The sequence below is a fragment of the Carassius auratus genome, chromosome 13, assembly GCF_003368295.1.
Source record: "Carassius auratus strain Wakin chromosome 13, ASM336829v1, whole genome shotgun sequence".
In the NCBI taxonomy this organism is placed as follows: domain Eukaryota; kingdom Metazoa; phylum Chordata; class Actinopteri; order Cypriniformes; family Cyprinidae; genus Carassius; species Carassius auratus.
This window is the reverse complement of record NC_039255.1, coordinates 12,153,817-12,172,199: the sequence shown is the minus strand read 5'-3', so window position 1 is coordinate 12,172,199 and position 18,383 is coordinate 12,153,817. Positions and strand designations below refer to the sequence as shown.

Here is an 18,383-nt window from a genome sequence, read left to right as displayed (position 1 = left end):
TGTTCTGTTGGCAAGAAAACACTTTTAAAAAGCAGATCCCATGAAAATCATTAAGAACCTTGAAACCTTACATTTATTTGACAAAAATGGGTGCGAGACATAAATAGAATCAGACACTTGGTTTCATTTTGTCTCATTACTGCAATTTAAAGGAAATTACATGAGTAAACTTAATTCTGACACCCAATCTGTCACTGTCACAGGAAATATATTAGGGATGTATTGTGCATCAGTAAAACGTCTAAAAAAATACATGTTTCCAATAAAAACATAAACATTAATGCAATGTATGTGTGCTGTCGGGGATATTTGTGCTTTCTCATAAGCGGTACAACCATCCACTATGAAAACACTTGAGCTCTGTGTCCCTGATCACAGTAATGATTTTCTCTTTGAATCACCATTATATTGTGTGACATTATTAGAAAGGAGAGATGAGAGCAGAGGCTTATAAGAGCACTTGTCTTTTAATAGTAGCCTATAAGAGTCAGTTTGATCCGTGGGTATGTGATAACTGAGAACCGCACAATAAAAAAAGTCATTATTGGCTCAAAGTCAACAGGTTTTCTTTTTTGACATATGGCATATAATGACATATGGTAGGGGGTGTGAAAATCAGCCGTTTCTGACAGCCGCATTGATTTTAGCAGCACAGTGCACCACGCTTGGCGAGGAAAAGGCTTGAACTGAGAAAGGATTCAGACAACCTGATCTCATGAGAATTTTTTTTCTAACACTAAGCATGAATGTCCACCCCGAAGATTAATAAAAGCGTCCAAATGAGATCATACGAATTAATGTGAATTTGCCACTAATTTAGAATGTGTTGCTTCTGAATAGAAAGCAACAGGTTCACCCAAAAATTCAATTTCTTTCATCATTTACTCTCCCTCATGTTGTTCCAAACCATTATGACTTGCCTTCTTTTGCGGAACAAAAAATATATTTTGAGACCCCATTGACTTTTACTATATTGGCAAAAACATGAGGGTGCACATGAGGGTGATTAAAAGACGACAGATTTTTCATTTTGGAGTGGACTATGCCTTTAATTGTTACCATTATTGCTTACATTTTACATTTGTAGTGGAAAGGAAAGCATGATGCTAGAACCTTATTTTCATTTAATTAGTTATTCAAGTCAAACCTGACTTGGAGGCAGTCAGTTCTTTAGTTTTATTTTAGCACCGACTGTATTACTATAATTTGGGGACACACGAGCTGTGAGCCTATTAAAATGTTACTGACAAAGGAACAAAGTTGTTCTTCATTTGGTTCACAACATTGTGTATAAGCTCTTGCACACTCTGAACCATTTTGGAATTAATTAGATTACATTCAGTCGACTAAATTACTACATCCACAATCTTTATATTTAATTTACTCTCCAGGGCACTTTTTTCCTCTGCAGTCTATAGAATCCATGTCAAACTTGAATTATGCTGTATTCATCATAGCTAGTGGGAGGGATGAAAAGAGATCAGCTGACGTAAAGCTCTGGTTCCTTCATATGGGACAATCAATTAAAATGTTCTTGGTTTCATGTTATGGACTTCATCTCCTTGGTTAGGTTTAATCTCACATTGCTGAAAAATATCCTGTACCCTAAGGCCACAGTTAAATGCGAACTGCAATTATGACCTGAATGACTGCCGCCCCCTCTTGCCTGCTCTCCAGAGCTCTGCTGTTTCTCATGCCTTAGGTTATGTGCTGAGCAATCCTGAACATACTAGCTCTCTGTTCCTTGATTTCCCCGGGGTGTTGCAGCAAGACTGCATGTGGGGGGGAACTGTGCTTCAAAATGACCGAAATGGCAGCTCAAAGGCCATGATTATTTGATTTCAAAGAATTACAGAAATTAAATTATTGGCCCCTTACAGCTGGCATGGGTCTCAAACTAGATAAGAGATCCTGATAACTGAAAACAGCTGCAGTAGTCTTATATTGTGTCCAGGATTCTTTCTTACTAATAAGAGTCCTGGTAAGTGATTTTGATCTGCGAAGTGAAATGACTGGTTTGAAGTTAACAAGAACAGTGGTTAAAATGACAGCACCTTTAGAAAGGTTCACATTTACAATCAGGCTCTATAAAAATGCTACATTAAATGACATTTCAATGGACCTTAAGGCATATAAATCTCCCATCAATTAATGCTGATTTATTTTTTTCCAAGCTACAACAATTAAAGACTGGCACACCACAAGACGTATCACATAAAAGTTTTATAACTTTTCATAACCATCTCAAAACACTTATTCTAGTGTGAATGATTTATTTACGATGCAGCATACAGTATATAAAAACTTCCATAAACACCTGCACAGAGATCTTCAAGGGAATTTAGAGCATAAAACATTACATTTTTTCATAATGTCTTAATGTGAATGACAATCAGACATTTACATTTGACATTTACATTAGTACAAGAGAGTACAAGCACAATACATGTGTCACCACCGAAGCATGAAAATTATCCATTGTTGCAAGAGGCATTTCTTATTGTCCATTGAAAATCTGAGAAACAGTGCGCATGTCTTATCCAACAGTCATTTGTGTTAAGTACATCATTTACATTTTCTGTGATCATAAGTGAATTCATACATTTTCTTCGTTCTACAAATAAAACAATGTCATGAGTTATAAAATAATTATTCTCATAGCTTTTTAAGTAATATTTACATGTTGAAGGAGACTTAAGATGCAACTCTAAGAGGATATATAATATAAAGTTCTTGAATGTTGGACTAACATAACAGATATGTCAGATGCATAGCTGTGAACATCACTGATACTGATATAAGTTCAGCTTATTGGGATCGGAAATCAAGTATATTTCATATTTCACATTGAAATTCACTTCAGCAGTCTTTCTCCGTACTAAAATTGTGAAACAGCTCTGGGTAAGATGCTTCAAGAGGCACAGCTCCTGTAGGTGAAGGTGCTAGACACCGGTGGTGATCTGTGTGGCATCTGAGCTCATGTCAACACTGGGCTGGCTGCGGGACTCCAGTGATGACATTTCCAGGACTAGTCATACCTGCTGATTCGTCCTGTCTGCTGTGTGGCCACTGGACTGGCCTTCACGCTGGGGATTTCTGGTGCGTGTGGAGTTCTGGAGGTCCAGCACGGATGGACTGGGAACACAGAACTCTCGGAAACAGCGCTTAAAGTTCTCATCCAGGAAGGCGTAGAGCACTGGATTGAGGCAGCTATTGGTGTAGCCGAGGGCGATGCAGAAATGCCAGGTGACGGTCTGCAGGAGGGAGCTGGGAATGGTCACCAGAGCCTTGATGATGACGAAGATGTGGATCGGCGTCCAGCAGATGATGAAAACCGCCACCACCACCAGGACCATTCTGGTGATGCGCCGGAGGTTGCGGTCCTTCTCCTTGGAGCCAGACAGCATGCGCACACTCTTCAGGCGGAGGATCATTAAGCCGTAACAGATGGTGATGATGAGGACGGGCATAATGAAGGCGAAGATGAAAACGCAGATCTTTAGGAGGTTCTCCCAGTACCAGGAAGGATGGGGAAAGAGCAAAGTACAATCAATGATGCCAAACGCTGTGAAAGTAAGAATATAGCACAGTACAAAAACACAGTGAGTCATGTGAAAATCTTTTCATATTCGTAAAGAAGACAGACAGTTACTCCACTAGTCATTATTTCTTCAAGGGATTGTTTAGGGAGCCTCAGAGACCCAGGCCTTCTGCTACGGCTATTAAACCGCCTTATGATTTTCTTCCTAAATGTCTAGAAGTGACATCAATCTAAATTCACTCAATAACAATTTTCTGCCTCAACGCTTCTTTCGTGTCTGCAAAATTTGTGTTGTCACAGTAATAATACGGGATGTTATCGGTATTGAGGAAAATGTCTTGATATATTAAGAGGAGATCAAGCTGAGAACTGGGTAAGTGTGCTGAAGTACTTACGGGGTTGTGGAAAATCATGGTACTGTATTTTATATAAACAAACATTACTTTCTGACATAATTAACATTATATGCTAATGCATGGTTACTCGGTTTAAATGTGTTCCATAAACCAATACTTTTTTAACAATTCTTTGGAAAAATGATTGTTAATTTACCATAGAATATAATTGTTGATTAATAAGGAAAATGCTAAATATGTGTCTATAATGACAATTTCTTGAACAACTATCATAACACAAAATTCGTAGATTTCCTGTTCGTTTTGAATCAAAATGAACAAAAAATGACAATGAGGGAGCTACTTTTGAAGAATGATTCGCTGATTGAGTCTGTTTGAAACTGATAGCTCACAAGTGTGATGCATTATGCTCATTGTAGTGAGCAGAAAAACACTGGTGTGCAATGCACTTTAACAAGATGATATCTGACGAAACTGCAAATGACCACACATAGAGATTTACCCGTCTATTTTAAATTACTGTCATAGATTTTGCCCAATTCGGATCATTTTAGTTGTAATCTGGAGCACTTGTTGACGTGAAAGTATCTGTATCCAATATAGAATTTTGTACTATTCTATATTAGATACAGATACTTATCTTTGTGGAACAAGGCAATATTTCATTTCAAAATGTAAAATTGATTGCAATTCTTTCACTGTCGATGGCATAAAGAGAAATGAAGACTTTATCAATTGCGCACTCACAGGTCTTTCCAATCCGGTATGACCATTTTTCTTCTGTGGTACACAAAAGAATGTATTCTTCTTTGGGGGTTTTTTCTACTTGCGTTATAAAACAGTTCAAAATATATCTTTAAAATATCTTCTTTTGTGTTCCACAGAAGGAATATCACACAATATCTGGGAAAGGCATCACTTTTTCTGCAGTTATATCCAAATGTTATGTTGAATGTAGATTGAAGGTGGAGGCTAACATACAACTGCTGTGGTACTCAATAGTGGTGGAGGCCATGACCATGACAGGAAGACCGATGGCGGATGAAAGGATCCAGTTACACACGTTGACAATCTTAGCATTCCGGGGGGTTCTGAAGTCCAGGGCTTTAACCGGGTGGCAAACAGCAATGTAACGGTCGACACTCATAGTCGTGAGGGTAAAGATACTGGTGAACATGTTGTAGTAATCAATGGACATCACAATCTTGCACAGCACGTCTCCAAAAGGCCATGTACCCATCAGGTAATTGACGCTCTGGAACGGCAGAGTGCTTGTTGCTAAGGCATCTGCCAAAGCAAGGTTGAAAATGTAGATGTTGGTCGCAGTTTTCATCTTGGTGTATCTGCAATGGATAAAAATTTATCAAGATCATTACATCAGCTGTGTTTATTAAATAACATGTATTCAGGGAAAATAATTTTGTTCAGGGTGAGTAATGGGGAAATGAAGGTACTATAGAAATATTTCTCAGAAAAATACTGAAACAGAACAGACATGAAGGACACCTCATATAGTACACCTTTTTTCATATCACCGCCTAAAATGATTTCAGTTACAATACAAATAGTGCATCAAGCCATTAAGAAAGGTACCTTGTGAATCTTTTAATGCAACTATGACCTCCATTCAAATGTTAATTTTATAGGCCAGATAACCATAATTATATACAACTTTATGCAAATGTTAGTCTCAACATGAACTGAGTAATAAAAAAATAACCTGTAACATATTAACAAGCTTTTGAGAAGCTGTTTATCCAATTTAAAGGTATTATGAGGTGAGGTGTACAGACTCAATGCACTATTCTTTTATGGATGATTTCATACTAGTATATTTAGAAAAGTGCAGGTTATATTTTAACAGGATAAATAACCCTCTAACAGAAAAGACCTCTTGTAGAATGTACGTACATAGGATAGATAGATAGATAGATAGATAGATAGATAGATAGATAGATAGATAGATAGATAGATAGATAGATAGATAGATAGATAGATAGATAGATAGATAGATAGATTCACAGAGGAAATACCAACCATCAGAATCATAATAGCGCTGTTGGAGTACATGAAAGAATGGTTTTGGCACATCACAGCACAGCAAGTTAATTACACAAGGCATTATTATTTAGAACTGAGTGGCGCATGTTGTGATGAAATGGAAAGATATCTTTGGTGCAGAAATGGAATATAATTTTCCAAGTTTTTGTCTGATAGAGAACCCCATATGAATAATGGAACAACAGGGGGATCTTTCAATCGCTGAACAAAAATGAGATATTGATTTAAACAACAATTTAGTCTGGAATAATACAAACTGAGTGCAAAATGGTTGCCTGCATTAATCTAAATACGTAAGCATTTCATTGAAAGCTTTTCATGAATACTGCATAGCTCATGGAGACTTTTAGCACCTATTTCCGTGTTTAGGTCTCTGGCCCTTGCTTAATGGGGAGTTCTGAGAAGTTATAACAACTCACTTCCTTCCTTTATCAAGAAACTGCAATCTAAATGGTAAATTTCTTAAACTTTGTTCAGGAGAAAACTGCATTAAAGCATAATTTCTTGGGAATAAGAAATTTCTTTAGATACTCTTGGATATGACTGGTGTTCATCTGTAGTAAACACATCCAGATGAAAGAAATACTGACTTTAAAGTCTATATGTTTGTTACCGTTCTTCTTGGCAAGATAATAAATAAAAGATGAGCCATGTGCCAATCTGTACTATAAAGATACACAATTATTTGATGTATTGCAATAGCAGCGGAGATGATAAATTAACAGCATTAACACTGTGTAAACTACCATCTCAGTAAAAATGATTATGGTTTGTCAGAGCTCCACTGTTTGACTTTCACAGAAATAAACATAAATCAGGACAAAGTCTAGTCCGGTCAAATATATACAGTCAACTATAAAAATATAGCCAGTGTGTGAATAAAACAACTTCTGCAAAAACTGAGTGCAGTTAATTATTGCAGCTGCAGTTCCCCTTAGCTGACTGTCACAGGCCAAACTCAAGAAAACACTCGACCAAAATCATGAACATGATCATAAACATGGACTGCTAAGCCTTCAATTCCATTCACATGTCTGTTCCCATTCATAATAGGTTTCATACCTTGCACTTGATTTAATGATAGAGAATAACCCATTGTAGGGAAAAGGATTTGTTATTTCAGTATAGAAAGGAAGACACCTTAGCCTTATTCTCCTTGAAAATACAAATACTGTAAATTATTTAAATAAAAATTTTAAAATAGAGCACAAAATTTTAAATAGAGCACAAAGTCTGTGCTGATCACTATACATTCAAAAATCTGCAGTAAGAAACAATACAAAATAATATTAACAGTTTTCAGTTTTAGTTTACACATCACATCAGCATATTAAATTGATTTCAGAAAGATCATGTGATAAAACTGTAGTAATGGCTTTTGGAAATTCAGCTTTGCCACCACAAGAATACATAACATTTTAAAATATATTAAAATAGAAAACAGTTATTTTACATTGTAATAATATTTCACAATAGTACTATTTATACTGCTTTATTTTTATTTTTTTAAATCAAATAAATGCAGTCTTGGTGAGCATAGAGACATTTTCCCAAAACATTAAATCTTTACAACCCCAAATGGCATTTAAATTAATGTTCACATAGTTATTTATTGACAGTAATTTTTTTGCATCTTTTACCTATATTATCTGTTAAATACTTGCAGCCAGATATAGAGACAAAAAAGATTCAGTCAAGAGACTGTTGTCTGGAAGATAGATGGAAATTAAATTAAATTAAATACATTTCAAATATATATATTTTTCTTCATTCTTCAAAAAAGTCATTTAAATATTTAGACAGCTGTAAAGCATCTGTGAAATCACCAAGACACAACACTCCTGCCCTTGGTGAAGTGGATTCATTCATCAAGTCTCATTCAAGGGCTCAGGCGGGCAGCCGTTCCTAATGATTACCTTGTCATCCAAAGGCTCTTTGCACCAAATGATCACACCACTTATGTTTCCCACAAGCACTGACTAATGAGGGCACCTCAGGGATGCACTGCACCTCTGTACTTCACATTTAAAACACCTGAGGTGAAATGCCAGACCTTTGAGTCTAATCATTGAACAGAGAGAGTGTTATGAACACCACTTACAGGAAGCACATTAAAATGTTATTGATCTTCCTTGCTGAATCGACATTGATGATCAATAGTGTACAGTATATTTTGTTTTGGATGCTGTTGAGCAGTTCTTTAGAGGAACTCTTACTGTACACCTATGTCATCCCTGAAGCTTTAAAAAGAAACCGAGAGAAGTTTACCAAGAGAATAAATGCATATTGGATAACATGCCTGGCAACCAAGACTTATGATTAAGCTAGAGGAAGGTGTGCAGTATTGCTTATGGAAAGTATTAGGAGTGTCATCCGCCAGCTCAGAGCAAAGTCCATAAGTTAAAGCTGCAGTAGGGAACTTTTGGCGCTCTAGCGGTTAATAAACAGAACTGCTTGAGTCTTGCGGAAGAACATTGTAGCCAGAACTACTTCTCTCTGTTTATGTCTATGAAGAATCACAAAGGTACTGGGTTACTCCGCCGCGGTACCCCCGAAGCAATCTAAAATAGTCCGAATATAAACACTTATTACAGGTGTACCCTAGTGATTCAGGACAAGCTAAAAACACGGTTTGAAAAATGGATTCATGGTGTACTCGCTTATTATGTTAATTTTTCTACATTTTGAACACAAACAAAGTTACGGACCGCAGCTCTGATTGGTTGTTTTTTACCGGGAGCGCATGACTTTCTGCAAATGGCAATGGGACCACTGGGAGGAGCAGATTATCTGTCTCATATTCTACTGTCAGAACATAATGACAGGTTTAATAAAAATGTAAAAAATATTTTTTTACAAAAGTTCCCTACAGCACCTTTAAGTGAGGACAACTGCAACTCTGAGATGAAGACAGGCACATGTGTTCTACAGCTAACGTTCTACAGAGAGCTGTTAAAAGCTACAGTTCAAGCATCAAAACAGAGAAAAACCTGTCATTCAGAAGTAGGGCTTGTTGGTATATTGAGTTTGTACAAAATATCGATACATTTTTTAATAGGTGCAATAGAATAAGAGTGCAATAATTGTGTCATATGTAGTATTTTAAACCAAATTTTTAGTTTAGTGAATGGAACCTCCATTAATCTTGGCCATATCGCCCAGCCCTATTCAGAAGGTGTCTTTGTCCATGTCAGTTTTCATTAGTGAAGCTAAACTGATTTAAAATGTCTGAGTACAATTATTATCTCTGCCTCTGCCTCTGGCATGAAGAGACAGCTAATGCTTATAAAACATGACAGGTGACATACTGTGATAATAGGGATTTTAAAGTGACGTGACATTCAGCCAAGTATGGTGACCCATACTCAGAATTTGTGCTCTGCATTTAACCCATCCGAAATGCACACACACAGAGCAGTGAACACACACACACACACACACACACTGTGAACACACACCCGGAGCAGTGGGCAGCCATTTATGCTGCGGCACCCATGGAGCAGTTGGGGGTTCGATGCCTTGCTCAAGGGCACCTCAGTCGTGGTATTCAAGGTGGAGAGAGAACTGTACATGCACTCCCCCCAAATACAATTCCTGCCGGCCTGAGACTCGAACCCACAACCCTTCAATTGTGAGTCCAACTCTCTAACCATTAGGCCATGACTTCCCTAAATACTCCAACCGTGGACCTTAAGACCTTGATGTTGAGAATATTTGTGTCAGCAGGTTTATTTTTCATCTGTACTGTTAACTCTCATTATTATTTCCATATATTACAAGCAATGCTTAACTTTAAAGACTACTGACTAGACTAACGTAAATGCTCACATCTTTACATTGAATAATAATTACTTATAAAACTGTATGAAGACAAACCAAAATAGATGAAAAACATAACACCATTTCACTCATATTAGGCGGATCATTTAAATTATCCATTCATCAAAGATGGCTTACGTCTTCCAAAAAAATATCAAGCAGCACAATTGCTTTCAACATTGATGATCATAAGAATTGTTTCTTGAGTAATTAGAATGATTTGTGAAGGATCATGTGACACTGAAGACTGAAGCAATGGCTGGATTAATTCACTCATATTATAATTTTTTTCTTTCCCCAAAGACATTTTTTTTTGTAAATGACTTTGTTGAAGAAAAGAACAGTGTAGTAACCAGGCAAATCAGATTTTGTTGTGAAAAAAAACGAGGACTTGCTTGTTGCTAGGGAACACCAGAACATGTGCAGATTTCTTGTACCATTTACCTATGTGCAATCTGCTCATAGATATGGACATACTGCTATGCTAAATTACAGATATTGGTTTAGGAAACACTTGGAACATATTAACTTTATGGTGTTTGTGAATTAGATGCTGCACTAAAGCATTAACTCAGAATGGCATTTGATAGCCATGGGAGATGTGCATTACAAATAAAGGATGCAGACTCAAAATAACCAAAGCTGAAATTACATACTGGATCTTGCTATATTGTCTCTTTGATTTGATAGCACATATATGAAAAAAACAACAACAGCATTGTTTACTTATCAGCCTTTAAACCCAAGCTGTCAGTCCAAATGACAAGCTTCTAGAATGGACATCAGCAAGTGTTGTCATCTACAGTATAAAAGCCAGAAAGGAAGAAAATTGGATAGAAGCAGATGAATAAATCAAAAGCTCCTTTTCTCTTTTTGTCATTATGTGCTTCTTATTCAAAGCTTCCAAAATGTTTTAATGTAACCAAAATGGATCAAGACAAACATGTGTGAGTCATGCTTGAGTTGCCTATACTGATTCAGAACTAATCAAAGGTGACATTTACATTTAGAACGTCAGACAGTTCCAACAACAACCAGCCAGTTTGTGCTTATGTTCCCATGCCAATCAGATGGCTGTCGGGTGCAGTCTAGTCATCTGTCAAGAATAAAGGTGCTGACAAATAGTGCTTTTTGTGTCATTTTATGGTTCTCAGAGGCTGAAGTGTCTCTAGGAATCTGTTTAGGCTTTGAACATGATTTATTTTCATTTACTAAATTCTCTGTTGCTGCAATCTAACTGAATTTGCTCTTTAGGTGGCAAACCCAAATTGCAAATGAAAAACAAAACAACAACTTTAATTGTAAAAACTAATAATGGTAAAAAAAAAACTGTAAAAATCCTACAGTAAAAAGATGTTTACTGATTCAAGGTTAGTTCCCTTTAATACTGTATATACATGGAAACAGTAAGTTAGTAATTTACAGTAAAATACTGTTAAATGTACTTTTTTCGAAAGAAAAAAAAATCTTAAAAATTTACTGTGAAAAAACGTAAACGGACATTCCCAGAATTCCCTGGGTGACACATACATTGATTATATTTTGTTTACATAATTGTGCTTCTTAATCGTTTTTGGTTATTGTTTGTAGATTAGTATGGACCCCCGCACATGACATGTAAAATAAATTGTGCGCGCAATTTACTAATTCATTCCCTCACTGTACTAAAATGTGCACATGATTACTATTGCGTTCCCTCGATTTGCTAACTCGTGCACACAATTTATAAATCGAGTGAACGAAATAGTAAATCAAGAGAACGCAATAGTAATGGTGTGCATGTTTTAGTACACTGAGGGAACAAATTAGTAAATCGTGCACACAATTTAGCCTACTATTTTTTCCTGCATGCTATGTGTGGGGCTCCGTAGATTAGGGTTTTATGTTACAATTTATGTTTTTTAATGAATGTTCATTGCATTTTTTTAGTGTTGTGTTTTTTTGTGTGATGATGTCATATTTGTGTGTATGACACTATGTGTCTTTCTATACATTAGTTTTAACCTCAGCTTGCTAAAATCCTACTTCTTCCTGAGGCTTTTTCTTTTCTATTATGTTATTTTGGTAGTTGTCAATATATGCTAAAGATACAAAAAAGATTTCCCTAGTGAAGTAGTCTTGCTAATTCAAAATGTACTGTATTTTTACAAAATTAAGGCCCATTCAAACAATGGAAACTGAACTATAAAGATAACTATATTAGTGTAGGATGATTTTTAAAACAATTTCTTTATTCTTTTATTCTGGCAGCCACAGATTTTTTATTTTATTTTATTTTTAACAGTGATTTATCAAAAAGACAAAAAAAAAAGTAAAATAAGAAGTCTAAGTAATACAACATTTTGCTAACCATACCGCCAAGGCACTGAATAACACATTTTTTTATTATTATTCCACAGAGAAGCTGACCTCAAATATTCTCATTTAGTTCATTCACACAGAGCAGGAGCTCCAGTCCAATGTCAAGCTGGATTGGCCAACAGAGCTCTGTATCCACCAGTGAACATCCGTTCCACAGCATCGAGTTTCTGTCTTTTGTGCACACTTTTGTGGATTATTCATTCATTATGCAGTGACACTAATAGTAACGCAGTATAGCATACATAATGTTCAGTAAAGGTTAAAAACATTTTTTTATCTTACCAACTGTAAACACATTTTATTTTTTCCAACTCATCTTTTAAATATCTTCTTCCAATTTTAGAGGCACATGTTTATTCTAAGATACAAACATGACTTCTGTATTTTCAGCACAGTAACTGAGTCAGAGTCAAAAAACAACAACAAAGTAAAACAAGAATCAATAAATATTAGTGACTACCATCCCTTTTGTTAGCTCAGTACACATCTTGAGAATATTTACCTTTAAATTCAGAAATAGAGTTCAAAATGCTATATATTGAAAAGGGTGTAAAGAGTGGGCACTGGATTGAGTATAGCAGCTGTATGAAACCTGAGGACATTCATCATTCATTTATTGAGAGCACAGTATGAACTGAATAACACCTGTGATATGATTTTTCCTTTTATCTTAATAATTGAATATTTGAGCTTCATTTGGCACAAATCAAGGGGAAAATAGAGATAAGGGACGGATATCGGCAAGCTTTTGATAAATAAAATAACTGAGAGAAATATGGGCATATTGATTTTTTTGTGCCTCATTGCTTTTCTGTGGAAGAGTAAGAACAGAACAGCTTTTAACCTTAAGTATATGAGAAACTAATTCAAAATTAATTGAGATGTACAAATATGTACTTGAATTCTAGTATCCTTTAGCCTAAAGAAATATAACTGATGAATGTTTTCCACATATTTCTCATTTCCTTGTAGCTGCAGGACACATGTAAAAGACGCAGTTATTGCCGGAGCTGAAATGTTGTAAACAATTGCATGAGCTTCTCCATGACAACAAGAAGCATATGCTATTTAGATGCACAGCATTTACCCTCTCTAAGCACTTAAAGGGGTCATAAATTTTTCCTTTCTCTTTGGAGTTTTACAAGCTCTTGAAGATCTGTAAAGTTGCAAAGACTAAAGTCTCAATCTAGTTCAATCCAATTCTTTATAAAAGTTAAGACTTGTCCATGCCCCCGAAACGCATTGTTTAAACACCCCCCCCCCAGATGTCTGCCTCACTGTTTGTGAAGAGTTGCATAATACCGCCCAAATTCTAACACAGAAAGAAGGCGTAACTTCTATTCTCACTGTAGTATTGTTGCCACCGGTGCCATGTTGTGGAGATGCTGTGTTTTGTTTCAAAGCGAAACTACTTTTTTTGGCTTTCCAAAAGAGGACGATATCCGCTTTGTCATACCTAGAGCTGATACTGGTCGCTGAGGAAATACAAAAAAAGTCACAAAAGCCAAGTTGATGTTTGGGCCAAGTATAATAGCAACAAATATTATGGGGGATGGGGTGGGGGGGTTATGGTTAATAAATGCTTTTATTTTAACCATGAAAGGATATTTATGTCATAATTTACTCACCCGTCATTTCAAACCTGTATGACTTTCTTTACTTTGTGGACTGCAGAAGATAATTTTTTAAATGTGTGTGTGTGTGTTATTTTTCACCTATACAGTGAATGTTGGTTTGGACCTCATTAACTTTCCGTGAATGGGCAAAAACAGTTCTTCAAAATGCTTTTGGTGTTCCACAGAAAAATGAAAGTAAAAAAGGTTTGAAACAACATGATAAAAATGTTAATGATAAATATTCCTTTAAAGCAAAGTGGTTTCCCAGCTAGACCCATTTCTAAACTCTTTAGATAACCGTACGAAAGGAAACACAGTAATATACTTTTCAATCTTTTATTTATTTCTCTCTAGGCTTATTTTATTACCACATGATGGGGGTTGATAAACCGATCCCAGACTGCAGTCGGCTCATTAATCACAGAAATAGATTGCACCTACTGGGCTATGCTTCCCACTGTAGACAGCAGCCTCTAAATCTGTGATTAGTTGCTCATAAACTCTAAGAAAGTACTGAGTCTCCAAAAAGCAAAGAAAATCTGATGACCTTATGCAGAGGTTAATGCTTCATCAATTAAAAACTAATTTCTTGATTCCTGTATGTCTTTACACTCATATCTGCTAATTTAAATAACATGAGCAAATATGAATCTGTTTAGGATTTGATATGAAGGTTGTATTCAGCATCTTAGGCACAACATCTCTGAATTAAGTAGTTAACGTGTGCATGATCTGAAATACAGTGCCACCTATTTAACCACAGTTCTCTAAGACAAACAAGCCCCCACCACCTCATTGAAATTCATTCAGTTGTGTTTAATTACTCTATTGATTGCATCCTTCCCTTATGCCAATGACTGTAATGCTAGGTTAGGATCAGGTCAGATGTGTTTGCAATGTGTGGTTAAATGAGGCAAGTCCCAAAAACACCTGAGATAACAGCTGTGAATAGGTGCATGAAACATCACGGGCATGTGTACAAACACACTGTGCTGGTGAAGCTAAGAAGTGTAGATAACTTCACCTGAGTTACTGATCCATCCATCCATCCATCCATCCATCCATCCATCTGTCTATCTTACTTTTTTCCTTTATATTTCCTTTTTATATCCATTATTAGCCATTCAGGTTCTGCTGCATTTCAGCAGCCAAATTCGATGTGAAGCATCCATCCAGTTTTGTTCCATTTTCTTGTTCTTCTACATACAAAATATATCCTGAATGTCAATATGTTACTTAACACTTGTGACAGAGAAGTATGCGTACTTCACCATATCATACAGAGAGTGAAAGGCACGTTGTAATGTGGTGTTCTTCCGCACGCTGGTGCGCACTCAGCTTTTCACTCAGTGCGCACCATTTTTATCAGTGGATGAAATACAGCCTATAGTGCCGACCTGAAAAGCATTTGTATTTTATACATAAGAAGCATACCTATTTTATACAAACATTTATGAACTACAGCAAAATATTAGTTTTATATATATTATTGATAGGTCGATTCTGAACGACTGAACGCAAGAGAAGAGGAGTTTCTGCAACGATCGTGTAGTTTACCAATCAGAATCAGAATCTCTTTTAACAGGTCACCTTTTGAAAAACTAAAAAGTAGCCTAATTAAAAGCAGCTACCTATTTATCCTCTAAAGGGCTGTTTAGTGGGAGCCATCACTCTCGGATGTGTTCTGCATCCGCTATAGGTAAAACAATTTAGGTTACCTGCGCACCATTTCTTACCTTATAATCACATACATGACGAGGACGTTGCCCACCAGTCCCATCACACAAACGATAGAGTATAAGGCAGTGATTATGATGGCCACTATCACAGGAGTTGAGCTTTTGTCCAGCTCAGCCGTCCTCTCACATCTGGAGCTGTTCATGCTCACGAGACTTGAGCTGTTGCTGAAGTTTCGGCAGAATACGCTGCTATTCGACATCACTGGGTTAGAAAGCGCGTAAAGTAAGTCCGAGATGTTTCCACTCGTCTCCATGGCAAGTGCTGCAAGGCTGAAATTCGCTCGAGTTTATCAATCACGTTCTGTGATATCGATACCTGTCCGACTTCAGAGTGTTCTGAACCCCACCGTTCTGCCTTCAGACGGTCTGCGGCTCTTGCAAGTATAGATGTCTCTTTTGTTTATGAATCTGTCCCAGCTGTTTCTACATTACCCTCGTGAAATTGTATCGAGCGTCTGTCATAGCGCGTATTCGCATTTTATTCATCGAAATGACGTCACATATATATGCACATGACTAGAGGCTTATACAGCAGTCGCTGATTGCTTTCCAGTTCTTCACTTTCTCATCAGTGAAGCTGTATGAATTTACAATCACTCTCCTGCATGTCCAGCTGAGTTTATGGATTAATGCTATATTGACAGAATGCGAATTAGTTGACTCCCCAATTTAGGATTTAAATCCGCAAGAGCAAGTCAATGCAAAAGGCCTGGGTCCTGAAAGTAGCCTGCATACCAATTATTATTATTTTTTTGTACATATATAGCTAAATATGTTACTTTAGACAACATCAAATATTAGAATACAGGTTTAATCATATAGTGCATATACTTTCACCTGTCTATACATAAATAGTTAAGTTAAATAGTTTATTACTATTTATCACTTCATTATATATTTATTTGTATTAATATGTCACAAAACTTGACAGCCCACATTAGTCTCCTCAAACCATGCATACCACATTTTACACTAGATAAATCTGAATTAATAGATGTTACTGACTTGTTTTTGTTATACACTCAAAAAAAATAAAAAAAAATAAGAATGATCACTGGGGGAGTACCTTTTTTAAAGGTACAAATTTGTACCAATTTGGTACTAATATGTAGCCTATACGTTAAAGCTACCAGTATGCACCCTTTAGGGTTAAATAAGATACAAGCGAGTACCTTTTGAAAAGGTACCGCTCTTACGACAACTTTTGTATCTTTTTCTCTGAGAGTATATAAATGAGTAAATATTGACATATAAAAATATATTAATCTAGGTCAGCTGCATGCAGATAATTAGACTTAACTGTTGCAATAAATGTCAGATTTAGATTGGCCACATTTGGTGTAAAATAACTGGGCTGATATATGTCTATATCTGTATCTTTGTAGCTAGTGAGTGCGCTGTCTGTGATTGCTTGTGACTTTCATCATTTCTTCTCATTTCCTTCACAGCTAAATGAGTTCATTTTTCACTTTAAGACTTCAGCTAAATAATAAAAAAAATGATCAATAGTTAATTTATTTTAATGAGACAAAATACATTAATAGAACTTGTTGATGTTTCAAAATCAATACATATATATATATAGAGACACAGCTGCAAATTAGAATGTCATGGAAAAAAATATTTATTTCGTAATTCAACTCAAATTGTAAAACTCATGTATTGAATAAATTCAATGCACACTGACTGAAGTAGTTCACGAATAATGTATGCATGTATGTAATGCAGGACCTTTGGATTTTACATATAAAACAATGGTCTCCATGACTGCCACCTGACTCTTCTTTGAACTTAACATTAAAGTTTTTTAATGATGTATATGGGCTTAAAGGTAGAGCAGTTTTACTGATGGTCTTTAATGATTGTAATGATTTGTAACAGGCCACTGAATCCAGAGAAAGGTACAGAGCAAAAAAGGACTCTGAGCACTCCGTTATCATGTAATTCTGTTATTAGCATCAGATGTCAGATGTTAGCTGCAAACTAATCAAATAGTAATCGATTTTAATTATGCTAATATACATTTGTGAAATCACTTTCCTTTGAAAATGTTAAATGAAAGTAATTCTATTCTGAGGACATGTTGCATGAGCATTGCCCAGCATTACTTGAACGTAATTTCAAGTATGATCCATCATGCAGAATCCAATGTGCATAAAGGTGCAAAATAGAGATGTGACATAAATTACAGGAATCAAATTATCTTCTGGCTCCTGGGCTGCTGAAACAGTACTTGCACAAATTATATTTAACAGAAGTGCACGCTGTTCAGATAAAATCATTTCTGCATACCTTTGAGGAGTGCCTGTGATTCGAATTTACTGCAGACAGATCTTTTTCAGTCATTTTCATTTTGGGGGTAAGCTGTTCCTTTATGTTTAAAGATCACAATGGATGGTCCAATAGCTGTAATTAGAGCTGAACACCATGTTTCTTTAAAGAAGCGACTGTAGTTTATATAAAGGAGCTAACTGACCTCCACTCTTTCTCACTCAAAAGCTCTAACCTTTTTCACAGCAAGACTGTCTTTTTACAGAACACAGGATTTAGTGGCTCCTAAACCCTCCAATTCTTGGAGTAAAAAACACTCTCATAGTATAAATGGTGGCTTGATTTATCTCTCAAGAACAAATTTAATTGTATAAATTAAGTTTAATATAAATGATGATGTTAATGAGTCAAACAATTTACAATCTATAATTTACAAGGGTGACACACTGGCAAAGATTTATTATTGCTTCCCTTTAAATATACTGCCTTTTTGAGTAAAATATTGAGCACCATGATTCCTGATCTTTTAGCCAATATACACAGGCAGTGGTGCATTAAAATCTAAAATATTAAATATGCTGAACTGACATCTCATTTTAGACCTTTCATGTAATTTAGA

At 36.0% G+C, this 18,383-nt stretch overlaps 1 protein-coding gene across 1 annotated transcript; it reads right to left on the bottom strand.

The window, feature by feature from the left end:
* Positions 1 to 1,350: 1,350 nt before the first annotated feature.
* On the bottom strand, positions 1,351 to 16,026 carry LOC113112678 (delta-type opioid receptor). The gene is made up of 3 exons (XM_026278443.1): positions 15,491 to 16,026; positions 4,879 to 5,240; positions 1,351 to 3,565 (listed from the first exon to the last, which is right to left on the bottom strand). The coding sequence occupies exons 1-3, from the start codon at positions 15,745 to 15,747 to the stop codon at positions 3,033 to 3,035; spliced, it is 1,152 nt and encodes a 383-aa protein (XP_026134228.1). The 5' UTR covers positions 15,748 to 16,026; the 3' UTR covers positions 1,351 to 3,032.
* Between the last annotated feature and the right edge of the window lie 2,357 nt (positions 16,027 to 18,383).